A 21168-nucleotide genomic window follows, 5' to 3' on the forward strand; every position below is an offset into this window, starting at 1 on the left:
TAGACATAAAAATTTCAATAGAGGGGTTGATTCTTGAATGAGGTGGTGACTCTGACATCTAACGACAGTTTATTAACAATTTATCTGTCCTTTTTCTTCCACTGCTTCTTTTGCTGTATTATAGCTCATACTATTTAAAGCGCAAAAAGGGGTGGAACTAGAAAGGAAATCCTGCAGCCAAATATTCAGGAGGGTACTGGGCTTCCCTTGGCTACGGGCAGTCAGTTTAATGTTGCAGTCAGCATGGGCTGGGGCATATCTCTGAGCAGGAGAGATGCAAACATGTGGTGAATGTGTCTGTCTTTTTCTTTCTTTCATTTTTTTTTCTTTTCCGTAAGTAAGCAGAGAGCTTGGCAAGTTTGTAGTGCTTGCTCAGAAGCTCATTTAAAACTTTGAGAGGAGTGAACTGAATTTAAACAACTCTCAGGAATCTCTTTACCCCCAGGCCTCAGACATAGTCTCCCATGGAAAAAAATGTATCAGATGGTTCATAATCTGTATTCTGTCAGGATATTTTAATAAGAGGTCAGTAAATACCATATATTTGGAAGCAAACAAGCCAAAGCTGGGCCTTTTCTTTATGACTTCCACACAGTAAGAAGAAGAGTAGCTTTCTGGCAGATGCTTTCACTTTGAATGAAGAAATTATATCTACTCTGCTTGGGTTCAGTTCTGTGGTCCAAACAATTTTTGACATATCAAACCAGCCTAAAACTTAATTAGCTGTGGCATAGGAAGTCAATATGTAAAAGAGGTTTTGCAGAAGTCTTAATACTTTTTCATTAAAAAGACCAACATTGATTTTCCTGGCTGATTGTAGTGCCGCCTCTACAGTGATTAGATATGTATCGGAAGCACTGCTTGCGCCCCACTTCCAGTCTTCCAGAAAGAAGAGAGACTGGTAAAAGGAAAAAACCCTTCCCAAAATGTGAAGGTTGACATTTCTTTTGAGTAATGCTCTTGCAGTATGAACTGTAGATTTACAGGAATTAGAGACCAAACAGTCAAAGTGTTCCTCTCACCCTCCTCCTTTCTCCCCTTTTTTTTAAACTGTCTTCATCAATCAAAATCAACATAAATGAATAATGGAGGCAGATAAAATGTGAAGAGACAATAGCGGTGTTGTTTAGAATTGACAGCCATAAATCCATTGTATCCTAAGAGACTGCACGAAGTAAATACCTGCTCTTGCCCACCACCACCGCCATTTAGCCCATGATTTGGAATATCATTTAAGCAACTGCTGATATCCCATTGAAACTTCAGCCCGTTAATGCCTGCTTTATTTTAGAGCACCAGGGCTGCAATGAGTGAGGGGGACTTGGAGGGTGAAGGTTGTTTGGAATGACAGGGGAGTTTCCCCTTTCCTCATTCATTTGTTAATTTGGGATGACAGAAATAGAAAAGGTGTTCTTACAGGGGGTCAAAGGCTTTTTTAGAACCAACAGAAAACAAGGAAACTGGTGCAAAAGAAGTTACAGAGCATGTAGTTTAAAAGCATTAAAATTTGGGGCTAGCTGAGTTTTTCTCTGTAAGAGAAAAAGGGAAAGCATATCTTGATTGGCACTGCAGAGGCATGCACAAGGCTGGAGAAGCCCAACAGAAAGCAAAGCCAAGGGGATTAGGTACCTGGATTTCAGAGGGCATGATTTATGGTGTGGATTTTGAGTCCTGATATTTTGATTCAGATATGATAGAGCTGAAGTCTCATGAGCTGCTCTTATAGGAATTTGACACAGAGGGGCAAGACCCTCTAGGGTCAGTTGCCCTTTCTGCCATTTTGAAATGCCAGATCTCAAATAGAAACTTTTCTTCCTTCCTTCCTATTAGAAAGGTCCTTCCAGTTTTGGGTGCCTTTTGGAAGCAAGCCTGTGGAAGCAAGTGCAGATATTATTCTTAGGCCCAGGCTTACAAATTCAGGAGGTTTAAAGTTGCTTGTTTTAATTTTGGTTCTTCTGTAATTGTAGTTTGTTTGGCAGAGCATGCCAGACATGGATCACTTGCTCAGGGCTCGTTAGCACTGACAGCATTCCAGCTATATTAGAATCTGTGAATATACCTCAACTGTATTTTCGTGCCTTTTATGATTTTCATTCTCTCTGAATTGAAAAAAACCCCAAAACAACGCAAATAACCAGCTACCTGGCAGGAAGGATTGATGACCTTTCTGATCGTACTGGGGAATACTCTTTAAAATCAAAATCAGAATGATCAGAACCCCAGCAGCACAGCACCTCACTGTAGAGGGACTTGAAGGTGCCACTTCTGTTGTGAAAACAGTTTATTTAGTAGTTAGTGCCTTGACTTTTCTGTCTTTGTACTTCTGAAAGATGATCTCTTGCAAACGATAAACCCTTAGCCTTAACAAAGTACTGATCCCTCTTTAACATTTACTTAATTGAAGGTTAGAAGGAAAAAAATATAGTGTAGTATTTTAGGAGTGAATGTGTAGCACCTTTCCAAGTTTGCATGCCTGTCAACAAGATGTCATCCCGTAAGTGTGAATGAATGACTCTATTTCCAGTTTGAGTTTCCATTCCTAGGCAAAAATAGCACCAAATACACTATACTTCCAGAATAGAATTTTTTTTTAACTCTATAAATCATACTGCAATGAAAAGTAATCTATGGTTATTTCTTCATTAAAAATGTTCTGTATGTCCAGTACCAAGTGAAAACTATTAAAAAGAGAAGACACTGCCTCAAATGACTGAATAAAATCACAAGAAATAACTTCTTATTCTGTTCCAACTGAGCAGACTGTATTTTGTAAGGATACCAGTTATATTTAGCATTCCTCAAGGCTTCCATTGTTGGGCTTTTTTTTCCACAACCAGCATGAAGCACTGAAGCTTTAAGCATCCTGTCATGATGCTGATGTTTTGTCGAAGAAAAGATGTGTTCCTCAGCTGTTGCAGTTACTTCAGCATTTGTGCCTTTTCAGATGACACTTGGCCAACGTTTTAAAATTGCCTAAGTCCCATGTGCAGAGTGATGAGGACTGAGATTTTTAAGGGCCTTGAAGTATCTAAATCATGGAACAGGCTGTCGAACTACCTCCAAAGATCTGATTCTTGGATCTGATTCATTTAGTCTAGGAGTCTCAAAGTCCTAATTATCTAACCTATTCCTTACAATAGGATCTGGGCTTTTTTTTTTTATTATTTTGCTAACACAAATCATTTATAAAGAGTTAGCAGAATATTAAAATGTTGTGCATTAGGGGTGGATGTAAGGTAGAAAGCAATAACCAGGATTATAAATAACTGCTTGATCTGTAGAATTCTAAAATAGCCTCTTAAATTTGATTAACTGTCTCAATATATGGTTAATCATCTAAATCCTTTATAAACTATTTGTAAATGCACCCTTGACATAAAGCATGATTGGTTTGTCTGTATTTTATGAAACATGACAATTCTACTGAGGAAAGGGAGCAGTATTTCTGCAATATAGTCAATGTAATTGAGAAGGCAAACTTGGTGTTCCAGATTTTAACTGCAGAAAGTGAAATACTTCCAATTTCTGAATTGCCTCGTGCAAATTTGTTGTGCAAAGGTAGCATGGAGTAGCTACGCTCTTCCTCAGAACAAAGCAGGCAAAAGAGTGTAAAAGAAGGAGAGTTATAAAAGAGTTAAAATATGAAAATGGAATTATTTCAGAATTGTTTGGACCTCAGTTCTGTGGTATGAAACCATCAGCATCAACAGCAAGTTCTCCTGCTCCCAAAAATACTCCTGCCTCTGTGCTGAATCCAGCTGGTCTCTCGTTTTCATGGGCACTTCTGTTCTCCAGTCAGTGTCTTGAAATGGAATTGATCCAGTGCAAAATAGCTCTCCTCTCCGCCCCTCTTCTTTTTCCTTTTTCTTTTTTTATCCTGGATCAATTGCTTGATCTGATTCATCACATGGACCCACAAGCTGTTGAATCAGCACAACTGAGGTTGGCATGCTACAACGCGATGGCAGAAATGAACACCAAGAGGAGGTGGGAGCAGGAGGAGGAAGGGACAGATCTGAGCATGACTCCTAAAATTAGTATTGCTGCTGGATGCTTTGCATCTTGGAAACATGGTCTTGGCTTGAGTACAGGGCTTGGACTCAGAACGTTTAAACTCCCCTCTAGCCTTTGACACCCTTAAACTTTAGTTTTGCCATCTGCTAAGTGGTAATAATGCTTGCTGCCTCAGTGATGTGAAGATTTATTAATGATTGTTCAGCCAATTAGCACGTGAAAAATAGGAAGGACTGCTTTTTACACTGCTGTGTTTTGCTGAAATTGTTCTCTCATGCTTATGAACTACATTTGTAGTAAAATATTTGTTTTCAGCTGTGTTCCTCCTATCAGAAATATGCTGCTAGAGCAAACAGGTCCTTGTTTTTGTAATCCAAGTGTCTCTGGTTTTAGTTTTAAGTTGTTGGCTGCATCTCTCTTTTAAATATGTGTATATATTTATAGCTCTTGCTATTGGAAGAGAATTTCCTGCAAACAGATCCATTTCTGTGGAGCTCTGCTCCGACACGAAGTCCCATGTGTTCACCAAGAGATTGCTCCAGAATAAATGTCTGCTCTGGTTGTAGGATCAGCCTGGTGAACTGTAAACTTTATATTGCCTTCAGCACATAGTAAATTTGCATGTGCAGGAGGTATTAGTGACTGGGCATCCGGTACTTGGCAATGTCGTATCTGAAGATATGAGTGACAGGAGAGATGCAGCCCCAGCCCTAGTGTCCTACTGAGTTGTTTCCTCTTTGGATAATTACATTCTCAATTTTCTCTGCAGTTTTAACTGGGGGGGGGCGGGGGGGGGAGTATCTGTCTTTGCTCCCTCATTTAAAGAGGTGAGTCTTGTAACCATGCACCATTAAACAGCTGCCACATCTCACCCAGAAGTAGGTAAAAGGAGTTTTTACATAATGTTCATATCTGGTTTGCATTCTGAACTGCATGAATCCACAGTAATGCTATGTGGGTATCTGAAAGCAGGATTTGACCTGTAATTGGGTTCTGGTTCACATGCAGTGTGCTTGCTCAAATAATTTTAGGGACTAAAACAGGACTACTGGTATGCATAAGGACTGCAGAATCAGGCCCCTAAGGATCCTTAGGAATGAAAGGTATCCTGTAACTGTAAGGTATTATTATGATGACTACTCTGGAGAACACAGAGGTATTGAAGTCGGCAAAATAAATTACAGAGTTAAATGTCTAAGTAAACCAAGAAGCGACTGATGTTTTTTGCATAGTAATAATCTTCATAATCACTTCATTTGCACAGTTATTTCATTTTAAACTTTAGGCACAGTTTTGAAGCACAACTCAGTGGAGATTTTTGCTGTAATCTATAAACTTTAATGAAAGCTAATTGGAGGACAAATTTTAATCTAATTAAAATGTGACTACATAAAGCAGAAAGGATGAATGAAGCGAAATGCTCTATGGGGCACAGTTTTCAAACAATTATTATCCTGAATACTAAGTCAAACGAAGCTTTTGTAAAATGATGATCATGAACATTGTCAGTAAGAGAACAACCTTGAGAAACTGCAAATGAAAGTTTTAATGTATTTAGTTTAAAAAGTGGACATCCAACTCACAGCCGTGTAAGGACTTTTTAAAAAGAAAATAAAAAGCAACACACAGAGTCTCATCTAAAAACATAACAAGTAAATTAGCCAAAGGTGTACATTCCATCTAAGTTCTCATGATCAGCAGATGCAAATGTTTGCAGTGTGCCGATGAGTTATGGGCCCTAATGAGATTTCAATGCTGAGCAAACAATAAAAATTTATGCATTGCATAGTTTTAGTGGCCTTTGGCTTCATGGTTAGTGTTACACCCTTTCAACAGCTTTGGTAATATAATATCCAGCTGGCTTTGGAGGTAAGGAAAATTTTAGGGGTGAACTGAAATTGTGAGAAATAACGTGATTGATTGCTTTGTCAGAATAATGCATTTTCACGGTATAATTGTCCGTAGTAATCTTAGCCCGGGTACGGATACATAGGTTCTAGTTATGTTCGGACACAAATTTTGAAGGATTCAGGTGAAGGATGGCTTTTCCAGCATTTAAGCCAGACCGTTTCCTGTGTTGGGTATGTGTCCAGGGGTCTTGCAAACAGCCCCTCTAACAAGAACATTCCTGTCATAGTCCGGTAAATGGGAGAATTGAAAAGCTACGCTTTCGCCAACTGTCATGTGTCGCAACAAAAGAAGTGGAGCACAAGCACAAAAAGAAATGTGCAGTAGATATTGAAATAAATGTATGTAATGGGGAGCGGGGGGTGCAGTGAATCAGGGAATTCAACTGGTGCAGTGTGAGAGTGAGCTCAAATGTATTAAATTTAAAAGACCCATTTGTGGGTTAGGCTTTTATGAATCCAGAACCTTCACCATAATGATTGCCTGCATTACCCTACATAATATTAAAATCTTAGCATGTGATTAATAGCAGATTCCCTGCATACGTGTCACAACACACATCTGCAGCAAATCTGCCAGTATATTTCTGTGCTAGTTTTACTTTGGGGCCATAAAGTAATTCCTGTTTTGTGAATGAGAATAAACCTATTATGCACTAGGTTAGCTACACCCAGTTTCTTCTCTTCAGGGAAAAAGAGCTGCTTATTTGATACGGCATCTCAAATTTCAGTGTTCAGAAGTGAGTTTAAGCCTTGGCTAGATTTGCTTGAGCAAGCTGTTGGGATTTGCCTTCACTGTTTCTTAGTTCTACGTTTTCCAAAACCTTCTGTGCAAAGAGTATTGAGAAACTTCTGGACAGCAGTAAACTAGTGGACTTAATTACAAAGTGTTTATTGCTAAATTTGTTAATGAGTCAACATGCAAAAAAAGATATATTTATCCCTGTTTCCTCTTAAAATAGTAGTAAAAAATAACTTCAAAAAATCTTTTTCTTAAGCTGTTTGGTGATGCAGTTTTGCTGTTCACAAAAGCCCTTTTTCCCATCCGCAAACAGCTACCTTTCACTTTGCCCCAAGGGAACAGAGCATAGCTCAAATGAAGCTTAGGAAAAAAAAAAAAAAAAAAATTCCCAGTTGTAACTCAAAGTCTATGCATATTCACACATACATGCAAAATAAAAGATGCAGAAGCATTCCTCCAGTCTGCCCTCTGAAAAGTCCTGTCGACCTGTTTCACCCACCAAAATGAAAACAGAACCCCACGAAAACAACTTAAATGACAACAAGAAAACATTAGGAAAGCAACATCTGTTTTGCATTCTTGGCATCGAGTCTGCCCTTGCAACACAAGGTCTGACACAGATGTACAGGGTTATGACACCGCTGAGTACCGCTTGATTTAAAATGGTGTAACAGAGCAGAATCAGGGCGCTGAGTTCTTACAACACTGTGCAAAACTGTGGCTCTTGATCTCCTTCGCAGATGTGGGACTCAAACCCCACTGAAGTTTTAGGCATCCTTCCACTGATTGATGTGGACTGTAGAGCAAGTCATATTCCTCTACCAACAGTTTAGCATTTATTATTGACTGTACTTTTTCATCATGTATGTATGTTGTTTTCTGTAAAATCACATTGCTCTGTCGCTTTCCAACAGAATTCATTGCATGTAGCCGCGTTCAGAGGACCTTTCAAACAATGTTACATAATTAAGCTCGTCAGTTTTTAAGTAAAATAAAATAATAGCAAGGAGAGAGAAATTTAAAAGGACCCAGAAGAAAGGCAAAAATAGCTCCGAATGAGTTGAAAAGAATCAGTGATTAGGGAAATTTGGGAAGCCATAGTTGCCAAGTGAGCAACTCTTTTGCCAGAGGCAGCATGATTACCTGAGATGGCACAAAGGGAGCAATTCTCTCCTTGTTTGATTGGCCATCTGTAGTGTGACAGAGACAAAATTAGCTCAACTCATACCTGGCGTAACTTCACTGTCTCCAGTCGAGCCGTGTCAGATGCGTGGACGTGCTTGCACTGTTTCCACCAGCCACTAGATGTCTGTGTGTGCTCTGAGAAGTTCTTGAGGGGATGATGCCCCTGGTAAACACGAGAGACAAAACTGGAACACAAGCTGTGGGGAAGCCTGTTAGTTTGTGTTTAGAAGTGTAACATCATTATTTTAATTAAGTCTGTGTTTAAAGCAATTTATACTGTCTAAAACTAAATTCCAACCTTTCTAATTTGAGACATATAAGGAAAAGGTGTCTTTCCTGGTCCACAACTGTTTAAGACAAACTGTTTCCTTGATGTCGGAGTGAAGGGCGGAAATACATCTTATTCTTGTGAAAGTTTTGGAGGAAGCTGCTGAGATGTAAAATATGTTCATTTGATTTCTATTCTGAAACAATGAGATATGAAAATATAAAACATCTGCTCTGTAAGTGAATTGGTAAGAGCTTGCTATTTAATTCTGCCCTGTACAGCCCAAACCACAGTACTGCTGGAGCCATATTCTCATATGTACAATGCATCAGCATATCTGGGTGCAAAGAGGAAGGCTGTGCATCAGATGTCAAGTTCAGTGTATCTTTTTTTAAAAAAAACAAAACAAAAAAATCCCTGAAAGAGCAGATCTGGGTGCAGAAATCTATTTCACAGTTCTGTTTATCAGGCAGCCCACTGGCTGACCAGGGTAGCTGCACCTGTGACCAGCTTTTCTGCAGAGATCTCCCAAGAAAAATGCAAAAGTAATCAGCACATGTTTGCCTTTCATTTATCTCTGTCATCCGGGAATAAGATACAGATAGTATCAGGAGCAATGAAAGGTACATTCTGATATTATTTTCAAGTTTTTTTGTCTAGACAGAGAGGAGCAACCACTTGTATGTGTTCCACAGAGATACAGCCCCCCGCCACACTCGCATCCTAGGCTGAAGGCCAGAGGGGGGTAGTAGGCTGTCTATATTTAAAAAAAAAAAAAAAACTTTAAAACCACCACCAACTCGTCAGGTGACTGGAGACTGTAGTTGTAAAATGTGCTGCAGGCAGAAGTTCTGAAAAATCCCAGAAAGTGTTGAAAACATCTCTAAACAAGGTATTTTTCTCCTGCACCTTTCTTGCTAAAGGTCCCAATTGCTGCCAAGAAAACTAGTGAGAATGTTAGCTGCCAAATAAAAAATTTATGACAGTGTTTGGCAAAGGATTGTATCACTGCTTGTTTTATACATTTCCACAAGGCTCTTGAAGGGCCGTTGGACACATAGAGCTCACTGATCACTGTGCTTTATCTGTTCTTTAATATATTAAAAAAGCAAGCTCCAGTAAAGTATGATTTAAACAATACATATTTTTTCTTTTAATAGCCTCCTATAAGCACTTGCTATGGTGAAAATATAATTTCTAAACAACATTCCATATATAAAAACTGTTTTAAAAGCCCTTTACCTGACAAAGTTACTTGTTATTTGAGTCACTTTCATAGTAAAAATACATGAATTTTTCAATTAAAAATGTATTGCTTTTGCAATTGTGCTTGTTATATGTTGGAGTCTGGGCCAATAAACCGCCTGTTAAAACATAAAGAGGTCCATTCAGTCAAAGTTGTGCCTGCCATTTATGTTTCAAAAACCGAGAAAATAATATGTTGGAATTGCATTGCTCACCAATATCAATTAGGTTTTCGGCTGTATCGTTAAATTAATGTTGGGGGAGAAAATTGTTCCGGTGGATTTAGTGGAAAAAATATATTTTTGAATACAGAGTTAGCACACTGACAGTAATAATTTAGCTGGCCAATGGTGAAGCAACACCCTTAAAAATAATTTCCCCGTCTGAAGAAACAAAATTGTCTATCTCTGTCTTTTCAAACCAGTTATCAGATTAGACTTCCAGCTGATAATTAGTGCTGTTTAACACAGACCTTGTCATTTGGAAATCTCAAAGCCTGAGTGGTTTACTTTTTCTCATTATCATGTGCTGCTGGAGGTGGGAGGTTTGGAGTGTGAAACTGCACCTCCCTGCATCATTCTGTGAGGAGGCAAAGAGCCTCCTCTTGTCTCTGGTGGCCAGGGGCTGGTGGGACACAGTCCTGGCATGCTGTCCCCTTTAAAGGGGACAGCCAGAGCAACACGACCCTGTGCTGTCCCACAGCTGCCCCAGGGCCACACAGCTCTGCACCTTGCTTGCATCTTCACGGCACAGCAAATATTCGAGAGCAGCCAACAGCACTACAAATGCTGTACGCCTTGTATATGCTTGTGTATTTCATGGTATTTGATATAAAGTACTCAAGACAGACCAGCCTTAAGAGGATTATTTCAGACAGCATTAGGAGTTAATTTACAGAAGATTAGCTTTAAATCAGGCAGATATCATAAGCAAATTAGCATCAGTTGTAAGAGATTCAGAATCAAAATGTGTGGTGGTTTTTAGTTTCTCCCTGTATGTACTTAGTGGACGAGTAGTATCTTTATTAGTTTCCCATACTAAGGTGTTACATCTCGAATAGTGAAGAAAAGGTATACTTTTTTCTACATACATGCTATTTATTATGATGCTGTTTATTGGCAGTGAAACTGCTTAACTGCAAATACCCTTCCTCTGCTGAATATTTTATATTTCATGCTATTTCTTCATTGAGTAATGTTTTGTTTGGCCCTAGAAATGATGTCTCCATGGTGTGTTATAATATTTTTAAATAGGTAATATGCAGCTTTACTTCAGAGTGACATACTTAATACTTTTTTTTTCTGTTAAAATGAGTCACATTTTAATGCCAACTCATAAAAATGGAGTGTATAAAATGCTACATACTAGGGTGAAGATTACAGCTACTTAAAAATAGCTTCCTTAATATTTAAGCTTGTAAATTATAAATTTGTTTTATTTCCACAGGAGTGATGGTTAATTTGTATTAAAAAGCAAATTCTGTTCTTCAATCAGTTTTCCAGACATTTTTCTGGCTGCAGACAGACAGGCATAAGCACCTATCCAATCCCTTCTTGGTATCGTGGTTTCAAAAACGCTTGCCCAATTAGTGGAGAAGATGATGAAATGGATTGGACCACAATATTAAAACCTGTGCCCTGAGTTGTCCTTGGGATTCTGAAAGTTTTGAAGTCTATGAATGGGATTCCCATCTTTGGACAAATTTGTATTCTGCTCTCCAAGAGATATTAAATGCTTAATCTTCAGCATGCTCCAGAACGTTTGGGTTTTTAACAGGGGAGGGAAGTCTGGGCAGTGTGTTACAATTTTTTCCTTTCTTGATGGACCAAATTTCTCTTGACAAGGTTGGCCTGAGGTCATGAATGTCTCCCTGTGTTCCCTGAAAGAGGAATCTTCGCTCCTTCCATGAGATCATGAAAACTTACACCCACTCTAAGCCAGGTTGGGCTTGCAGGTCCCTCTGGTTGCAAAATCTGCAAGTGCTCTTGCACTTTGACTTTGTGCCCTGTAGTTTTACCGTATGCATGGAGGCTCAGTGTGGTTATTAAACCAAGGTGTCTGAGGTCATAACAAAGTAGAGGCATTTCTGCTCCCCTAATAGAAATACTGTAACATGCTGAAAAGAAAATACTTTAATAGTGGCAAGTATCTCCTGTCAACTAATTTGATAGTTCTCTATCAGGTAAACCATTTGTGAATACATCGATTCTTTTTATTTTTCACTGTTCTGTCTTCACTATTCCCAGGTTTTCTCTGAACCAGTTGGGCAAAAATTGATTTTTATTTGTTCCACTGGCCTTGTGGAAAATTAGCTTATGAACTGGTTTTTATAGGAAGACTCAAAGCACAGAACAGGTTGAAAAATAAGCCTATAGCAGTCAAAATTGTTGTCTGAAATGTCTTCAGACTGGAAGGCTGAATTTATTGCTCAAAACAAGTACTAGCATTGTGGAGGTGTGCAGTCCTGCTCATTATCACTGGAAAAGGGGGAACCAAAAAGCACAGTAAAAAATTAAATTTTAATAATGCTAGTGATATTTTCTAAATCCTTCTTGACAGAAAGATTCTCATTATTTTTATCTGTCTCAGAGTAGGCTCTTTTAATGCCATCTCACAAATGGCCTTAGCCATGATTGTTTTCCTTTCTTTTATAGCATTTGAAAAAAATGAATATATACCAAAAAAAATTCTATTCTATCATTCAAGAAGTGCCATGAAATGGTAACATTTTGGGTAGCACATCTTCAGGAACAATTGCTGCAGATGCCTTCAGGTTTTTACAAAAGAGGTCAACATTGTTAAGACAATTGTAGAAAACTTGCCATACAAAAAGACGCCCAGTCAAATATGGTGTGATAAGGGGAAAATAATGCAAGCAAAGCATCTGTGTACAGTCTCCAGCTTCATCACACCAAAAAAGCTGTAGATTAGTCATTAATTAAAGTGAGGCAGGGCAAAAGATGTTACTTTCATCTGTTTAAAATATACATTTGTGGGGGTTCTAAGGATTATGAAAGTTGATAAAATGCAGACTTTAGACATTTTTGTTTTCTTTAAATTGCACAGAATATAAATTTAGCTATATTTATCATAAAAGCCAATGTGCGATCATGTATGTTCTTGTCATTTTATAGCTTGCATACATTTCTTCTGCTGTAGAAATAATTGCTTTAGCTTTGAATGCTGACGAGGGGGTCAGGGTTGGGGCTTTTTTTTCTATTAACTGTTTGGGGACCAGAGCTTCATGCAACCAATGTGCTGAAGAATGCCATTACGCTGACAGCTGGGCTATCCACCCTCCCTCAGAGCACTTTCTAAAGCGCTCGTAATGTTGGCTAAGGCCTATGGTTCTTAGTCATGCTCAGGTGACTAGATGTGTGATTTGTTCTTCCTGATACTTCAGTACCCTGAGAAAGGCTGGTTGGAGATTAATACAACCTTGACTCCTTCCACTTGCAGTTGCTACTGCGCATGCAATCTTCATTTAGACTTGCCAAAGAGATCTGGTGTTGCCTCTGCTTTGCATGAAATGAATTAATCCCCCTCCAGTTTTGGCTGGTGAGTTTCTGTGGCCCCGGAAGCCACCCTGCTGTTCCTTGTAATGACAGTAATGGTCTAACTGGTTCCCTCCGTGGAAGGAGTGGACATGGAGACAGGAGAAAGCTGCAGTTACATCACAACTGTGCAGAGAAATGTTCCCTGTCAGGGTCTCTCATCAGCAGAAGGATACTTTTCATCCTTCACAAATGCCTTCCCATGTGTTTTAAAAATAAGCAATTAATAAAATCTGAGCTAGCAGAAGATGTGAAGTACCCTTCCCTTTTGCCTTTTTACCTCAGGTCCCATGTCTGCGAGGTCCTCTTTCAGGCTTTTGCTGTTCTCGCAGTTTGCATGCTGAAGTCTGCGTACACTTGTCTTCTAGTCATTCCTGTAGATATCTCTCCTTCCAAGGCCACTCGGTCCTCCCCTCTCTCACCTGGATACTATTTGAACCTCCTGAGACTGCCAGCTCCTTGAGACAGGACTCGTGCAAGCTATGATAATCCTGATGGCTACCAAATATCAGTGTACTCCAATGCTGTTCGTATGTTTTTGTTACATTTGGAATGTATTGCAAGATTTCAGTTATGAATTAGATATCTCGATAAGTATTTTAACTATAGATATCATAACAATATTTTTAAATTTTAGTCTTACTGGTAAGATCATCAGAAGATGACACGGCAAAGTAAAAAACATAGTTCCTTAAGCCAAGGAAGCCCACTGCATTTCAGGAGGCATTCATGTCAGAGAGGGATGACTCTTCTATCTCTCACTCCTCCAGAAAAATTATCAAAGGAGAAGTATATTTGATTCTGGTCAGAATTTCCTGTGCAAATATGGGACCCATTAAAGGGAAATGATGAATCAAGGTATTTACTGGATAATTATTGATTAACATCATCTTCTTTACTGGTGAGTTTCATCTTTGCAATATTTCTGATTAATGGGAGATTACAGACACTTTACAATATGATAACACCTTTCCTGTATGATTTTGCCTTCAGAGCTAGCAAGCTTTCTTGCTTGGGCCTCATGTTCAAGCTTTTAGGGATATTCATCCCTACTTAATCTGTAGGCACCTAACTTAGCCAGCTAACTTAACTGACTAGTGGTCCTGGGATGCATATATGCCCAGGAAAAAGAGAAGGCAGTTCAGAGCAGGATTCTAGCTTATATACACAGGGAGCTGAGAGAGATTAGCTAGATATAATTTAGATGTTTAAAGTTGGATAGTGTGACTACCTCACTGCACCTGTTATTACATGACTCATTCTTTCATTCAGGGCCCAGGTGGAAACACATTGATGTGGTTTGAGTGTAATATTATAACTAGAGATTGGTATCCATGTTATTACAAGTAGGCAGCCCCAGTCCTTAAGATTGAACTTTAAAGCTAGAGGATGTAGTGCTGCACAACTCCTCAGCCCTGTCAACAATATCGTAGGTACCATGCATGGTCTGTCTCTTTCAAAAAACCCTGCCAGTTAGCTAGAAAAATGCCCATTTTTTATTCTCCATTCCTCCATTTTTGAGGCTTTAATTTCATTATCTGCTTAGTTTTCAGCAATTTTTAATGGCTCTTCCCAAGGCATTACACATAAGAAATTAGAGACCCCTGTCCCTAGGGAAAGAAGAGGCTCCTTTGGGAAGCAATTCAGAAAACACAACATAGGCTCCTGCTGGGAATGGCCTGTCTCCAGACTGGCGGTGGAGCTCACGTAGGGTAGCCTTTTTTGGTGTGAAGTAAGCCATGGGGGGGTCCCATCCCCTCTCCACCACCCCCAAAGTCTTTTATACCTTTAAAGATACAATGTCAATCACAATGTAATCGGTTCTTCTGGCTTGAGAACACAAAGAACTTGGGCTTATTTTCAGTTTGGGGTGGGGGATAGGAAAAAAAACTTGAGTATTTTCCAATTTCTTCACTTTTTCCGAGGTCAGCTAGAAGAGGGCCAAGGAGCTATATGCAACTTCTGCAGATATTTTTTCACTGGTATTTCTGTTTGCTAATATCAGTTGTTAATGATGAAAAATGTATCAAGTCAGATACTTCCAACCAGCTGTAATATTGCTAGGCAGGGCTCTCTTACTCTTTTATTTCAGTAGGTTGCCATGTCTTTATGTTTTGCCACAGCCTGTCTAGTTCTTTTCAGTTGCTTTTATTTAAGAAAAGCATTCTTAAACCTGAAGATGGGAAAGATGAATAGTTACTTGAACAGCCCCCAGATACCCTGAACTTAGAGATTTATCATTATGTATCTAAGGCTTTGCTTTACCGATCATAACATTTTATTCCCCTGTGTGGGGTCTAGTGCTTCCATTTGAAAGCTCCTGATATATAATAACAAGCATGTCCTTATATATAGTAATAATGGTGTCTGTCCAGAAGGTATCTGAGTATAGCCTTATATTACTTTAAATTCACATTTAGTTTTGCCTGGTATGTATTTGCCTATGTGACTAGACCTACACTTTGTGTTTGTTTGAATCTGCTGATTTACACATGAATATTGGGCACTTAAAAATCACTTACCACTGATTTACATGCACCTATTTTCTTGCATGTTGGCAAAAACTGCCGATCACAAATAAAAGAGCACCAAAAAATGCAATAGCCGAGTATTCAAAGCAACCATTTCAAATGTAGTCTTGTATGCGGAGAACAAGTCTTTCTGCCCAGTAAACTGATAGGAATCACTTCTAGTTAAATCTTAAATACATGTATTACAGTGGAACACTGTTGGACAGTGCTCCGTCATCAATCAGTCTGTGTTCTTGAGGACACTATTTTTCGAGATGCTTTCTTTAAGAATAAAGCCCTGTGTTGTAATGAATATGTGCTAACTGATTCCCCAAGCCATTTGTATTTTTTTTATTTGTATCAGTGTCAGAGTTGAGCTTCTGTAAGAAATTTTTGCAGTATTTTATTTGTAGTCTTCATTATTTCAAGTTAAGGGCACAAAACTCTTTATGCACCCAGAGTCTGCACTGGTTCGTTTATATCCCGTATTTTGTTAACATGTTACCGTGATTGCTAATTTTCATGACAATTGTTATTGTACCATCAGTGCTTAATGGCAAGGCATCATTATTCAATGCTGGTCAATCAGGCACTAAGACATGTGCAAGACATCAGGCTGAACCCATATAGATGTCGTGCACTCCCCTGCTAATGAATGCAGTTTTGTAAAAAGGTTTAAACACGGTTGGCATCCTTAATGTAAGGTTTGCAAAAGCTTATTCGGGCACTGCTTTGTGTTTATACGGAGCAGATCTAAACATGTCACAAACAGAGTTAGACCCATTGTGTGCATGTGTGTGTGAAGCTACAGAGAGGAGCAAATCATTTGGGGTTTTAAAATGTGGAAAGGCAGCACAATTTCTGCCATGGTGGGAGTGGGGAGACCTGATTTGCCAAGGACATCAGTGGCTGGTAATGGATGCAGGACTTGTTCTCCAAAGCAGTGGTCGCCCTGTACATCAAACAGGTGATCCCGGAAAGTGGATGGTGTCATTCGTCAGCTCACAACGTTGGCACCAGCAGGAGGGAGCCTCCAGCGCACCAATGGTCGGAGGTTCAGCACTGTGACCAGAAGCCAGGCTAGAGGGTCAAGCATTTAGAAAGGAAGAGCAGAAGGAAACTCAACAGGAGTGAGATGCGCTTTCCGCGTTGTTAGTCCAGCATGCTCTTCCAATGTGTCAGTTAACATTACCCTCGCATCTGCTTTAGTTACTGTTTCTATGTGGTTTTGCACCCAAATGTTTTGGGCTGCTGTCCATGATAAACTAGATGGAACTTGGTTTAAAAGCACAGATTTTTCATCTCTTCTAACTCAAAGTAGAATGAGCCCTTGTGCTCCTAGAGTTTCGAGTATGAAAGGAACAGTAGACATTGGCTGTTAACGAGCTCCAGCGCACCAGGCTCCAGCAGAACTTGGTGTGAATTCAGTGCCTAAGCTGCATCGACTAAATGGTTAATTCATCTCATATCAACAGCACTATGATTCATAATGTAAACTTGAGGAATCCTTGATGTTTCAGTCACACATTCCTCTTAATTTGGCCATGCATTCTTTTAAAGCTACAGTGTGCTAACTTAATAAAATGCAGCATGCAAATGCACAAGTTTTTGCCTTCAGGCATTTTAGCCATGGATGTTTCAATGGGTGTCTCCTTTCAAGTATATATTCTTTCTTAAATTATTTACCCTGTAAACATGCTTTGCATTTTCAAAGAAGAATCTGGGCTTCCTCATTCACCAGATTTTGTTGAATTTAAGGTGTAATAGAGATAAAAGACTATCATCTGCTTCTTGCGAGCCTGTTAGCCTTTGGGATTTTTTTGTAGCGAATGTTAGGCCCCATTTTCTTATTCTTTGGTATTATCACTCCCTCCCCCACTTAAATTCCTTGATGCTTTGCCTAGAGCAATACCCACTGGCAGTGTCTGGCTGTGACAGTACTATAGGCTTCCCTACAGATGGGTCCTGCCAATGCCAACCATTGTTCTACCACTGTGAGCTGGCTTGACTGTCTTGGATCACTCAAAACCCCCTTTCCTCTTGATTTTAACTTTACTCTGAAGGGTCGCCCTTGCCCATTGACTTTGAGATCTGAAACTGCTGACACCCAGAACCTGTGTTCTCTGTCTGAGCAGCAGCTCCCAGACTCAGACTTCAACACACACCGCTTGCTAAGCCCTCCTCAAGACTGTCCTGCTGCTACCAACAGCTCTGTTGTTCTCCTCCTAGCCCCATCCTTCTGGCAGTTTGCAGTTAGTTTAATTTTACTTGCTCACTTGAAAGTGAAACAGTAAAACTCGATGTTATTCCTTTTTTAAAGATATAAAATTAATCTTTAACTGTGGACTTGAATATTAAAAGTATATAATACATCAGTGTAGGAGTCTGTTGATAACATCCATCCTATTTCATGATTAATTTGTTCCTTTTAATACGATATTCTTTTGCTGCACTGTGCAGACTAATTCAGATTCCTAGAAATTGAACTTTGATATGTATTTCCTAGATTCACACCGTAAGTGAACCTTCAATTAGCAGATACAGGTGGCAGCATGCCTCGCTCAGTGTTCTCTTGACGGGGATTTGAGAGACGTGGACACTGATTAAATAATCTTGCAATCGGGTGTGTACTGCCAGAGTATTAAAAATAAAGCATTTGGAGGATTTGGTGCTATTTTAATTTTTCTTTAATTTTAAGTCTCCGTCTTTTTCAGTGGGCCAGAGATAGGAGGAGTTGATTTAAACACTCAGTATGTTATGTATGCTTTTGCCTAACTATGTGTTAGATTAAGCGAGTTTCACTCCCAGTTAATCCTTTGTAAATTAGCATTATGGATGCCTTGGGGCCCACATCCCACAAATAAAATGGTTGTCAAGCCAGCTGCACTGTGTATTACTTAAGGCTGAATGTTTTAAGAGTTTTCATGCTTTTAATCTATTTCACTGCTGAGTTTCAATTTTGCTGAGTGTCTTTTCAGGAGTGATGAGGGTGAGTGAGTAAATATATATTCTGGTTTTCATGCATTTGCCTGGGCAAATCGTTTGTTATCAGGTGTTTGGCAGAGAATGTCACACCCCACCACAAAAGAGAAGCTTGTAAGTTCAGGTGTTAAATTAAAGTGCAAACCAACAAGAACCAAAAGCCCTTAATTAGCTTTATTTTGTTAGCCTGCTACACTTTTTTTTTTTAAGGGGAAAAAAAAAAAAAAAAAGAGTGAGAAACATCCCTCCCTCCTCCTCATCCTTTTGGCAGAGTAAATATTGCCTGTTAAGTTTGAATTAGCTGTCATCGCGAAAGAATTAATGCTGTGGTTGAGCCTTTCTAGTGAGGAAGGGAAAAATAAACGAGACAGATCTTAGTTCAGCTTTAAGTGATAAATGAGGACAAAGCAGCCCATTCATCTCCTGCTAGGAAAGTGGACACAAACACTAAAGCAGTTTTGCGGAAGACGTGTCAGCAAATGTGATCATTTTGTAACCTGTCAGGAGGATAGAGAGCTAGTCCTTTTAGAGTGTCACAGGGGAGGGTGTCTGTCTGATGTGACAGTTTTCATCCATCCATTTACTGCGTTTTCTTTAGGTGGGGGGTAAGCAAGGAGAGAGCTGGAGTTGGTTAAAACTGCATTTTTCTTTACACTTTCCAATATAATTTATATGTATATCCACCCGCATTCAAATGAAAAACATTTACCAAGGAAAACTCCCCTCTGCTCTCTAGAGTTTCTTCTCTCTTTCACTGCGTGAAATATGCTCATTTTAACACATTACGTTCCCTGTCTTCAAGTTGGAGCCTTGTACTTGGTTTGATGTTTCACAAAACACAGTTTTACCTCTTCTTACCATTGTTTGGTTGGTGAAGGCTTTTGTTTTGTTTTGTTTTGCAGAAGCTAGAGAAAAAATATATATATATTAGGGTGCTTTTGTTGCATTTGGGTGTTGGGGTTTTTTTTGCTATACCTCTCCAAGTCTGATAATATGCTTCATATACAAATATGTTTTGCAAAAGTTCCTGTAACATGAAGAGCCTATGAAAATATTCTTCCTCCACTGTGAGAGTGGAATAACAAACACTGAATTCTTACAATCCAGAATCCTCCCATAAAATGCCTCTAATTCTACTGTTTGTTGATTTATTCATTTTAATTGACCTATTAATTTCTGGCAAAATCTGAAGCAATGTGGTGTCTGATTTTAGAAGCAGGGATTTCTCCCACCAAAGGATTGAACAATATTAGGACTTTCTACTTCTAGCATCTTTTTGTTATTATTAATTTCCATTTTTTTTTATACTACATAGAAAATGTAACATTTGCCTATTACCATAAGTAAAGGTATGCTACAGAGACAGGAGATGCTTTTACAACATAAGCTTCACAGTTTGACACTTGCTTCTTTATATCATCCTTTTCTTCAAAACTATCTTTTATACTTTTCCCTTGGTATTTTAGTACAAGTAAGTATCTCATTGACATGTGTTTCCTTGAAATCTTGTACCTTAATAGTAAAATCCCTTGAAAATTAATAAATTGTTTCTGTTCAGATTAAAAAAGCTATGAAGATTTCAGAATGGCTTTAAAAAATATAATGGTATTTACTATTACAGACCACCCTGCTTGGATTGCATCAGCTGAGGACTAATTATTTAATTTGTTCTTAGAAGATTAATAAATTGTAACATGATGTATTTCAGTTATTCTAATATGTATATAAGTGTATGCATAATTAAGAAAAGTGTAATTCTTTCCTGAATGCATAAGGTAGGTGTAATAGCTGCATAGAGAAATGTTTGGAAGCACTGGGAATTGAAAGAAGTAAAAAACAATCAAGATACACAGAATGGTATAGGGAATCCTAAATTTGTGGGCATATGTTTTCTCCAAGTTATTTATCTGTGTGCTTCTTTTCATTGATTTTTATATATATTCTGCTATGTTGTTTTACTCACTTTTTTTTTTCTGTCTCTTATGCTTTTTTTCAGGATCATCCAAAACCGGATTTTGATCGTTGTTCTGGCAGTCATCATCATCTTCACCACCGTGATGGCTATTTTTTTTTCTGTCAGGGGACGCTGATATCTTTGTTCTTCACTAAACATCAACAAACTGCTTGTTCTGAGTAATTAAGACAAAGTGGTCACATGAATCATTCTCTTGCACTGACAGAGTCTCCTTCTCTTTTCCACTCTTCAACTCAGGTGCAAGTGGTGTAAAATATTTTGTATTATTGATGGCATAGTTGATGGCATGTGGAGCTGATTATTTTTTCTTACATTTTTTTGTCTTTATCTGAGTGCTTTCAGAATCTTAATATTTGTTGGGGTGAGGGCTTGTTCCAGTATAAAAAAACTTAACACATGTCGAATTCTACCCCAGACAATTAGCCTGTAAGTTGCCAGAGTTTAGTGAGGGAAGAGGGGTCTTTGCACTTTTCTTGTGCCATGCAGGGTGTATGAATATCAAGCAGTATCTGACCTTCTGTGTTACAGAATATAAGTAAAGCAGACACCAAATGATGTAGGAAGTGAACCTGTCTCCTGTGACTAACTTGCAATCATGAATTATCGTAATAGACATAACCTGATTAAGAACAGTAGTTAGTTTTAAAAAGAGAGCAACCTTAGGATGGTATTTAATATCTGATGTGAATCCAACACTCTATTTAACAATTTCTTAAAAAATTAGGCTTTCTTTTCTGCTTATTCAAAACAACTTCACTTTCATCAAGATCATGATAATGCGTCACT

The 21168-nt window shown here is 38.7% G+C and overlaps 1 protein-coding gene across 4 annotated transcripts in view; it reads left to right on the forward strand.

Annotated features, from left to right (window-relative positions):
• Window positions 1–21168, forward strand: part of VTI1A (vesicle transport through interaction with t-SNAREs 1A) — a 277183-nt gene that overhangs the window by 255108 nt on the left and 907 nt on the right. For all 4 annotated transcript variants that reach the window (XM_074831281.1, XM_074831278.1, XM_074831282.1 and 1 more), the window contains one exon: window positions 20404–21168. This exon is cut by the window's right edge and continues 907 nt beyond it. Coding sequence is in view for 2 of the 4 variants with exons in the window: in XM_074831278.1 (XP_074687379.1) it covers window positions 20404–20497 (94 nt within the window). In the remaining 2 variants the exon portion in view is untranslated. The remainder of the gene's footprint in view (window positions 1–20403) is intronic.

The sequence above is a fragment of the Strix aluco genome, chromosome 7 (genome assembly GCF_031877795.1).
Source record: "Strix aluco isolate bStrAlu1 chromosome 7, bStrAlu1.hap1, whole genome shotgun sequence".
Classification (NCBI taxonomy): Eukaryota; Metazoa; Chordata; class Aves; order Strigiformes; family Strigidae; genus Strix; species Strix aluco.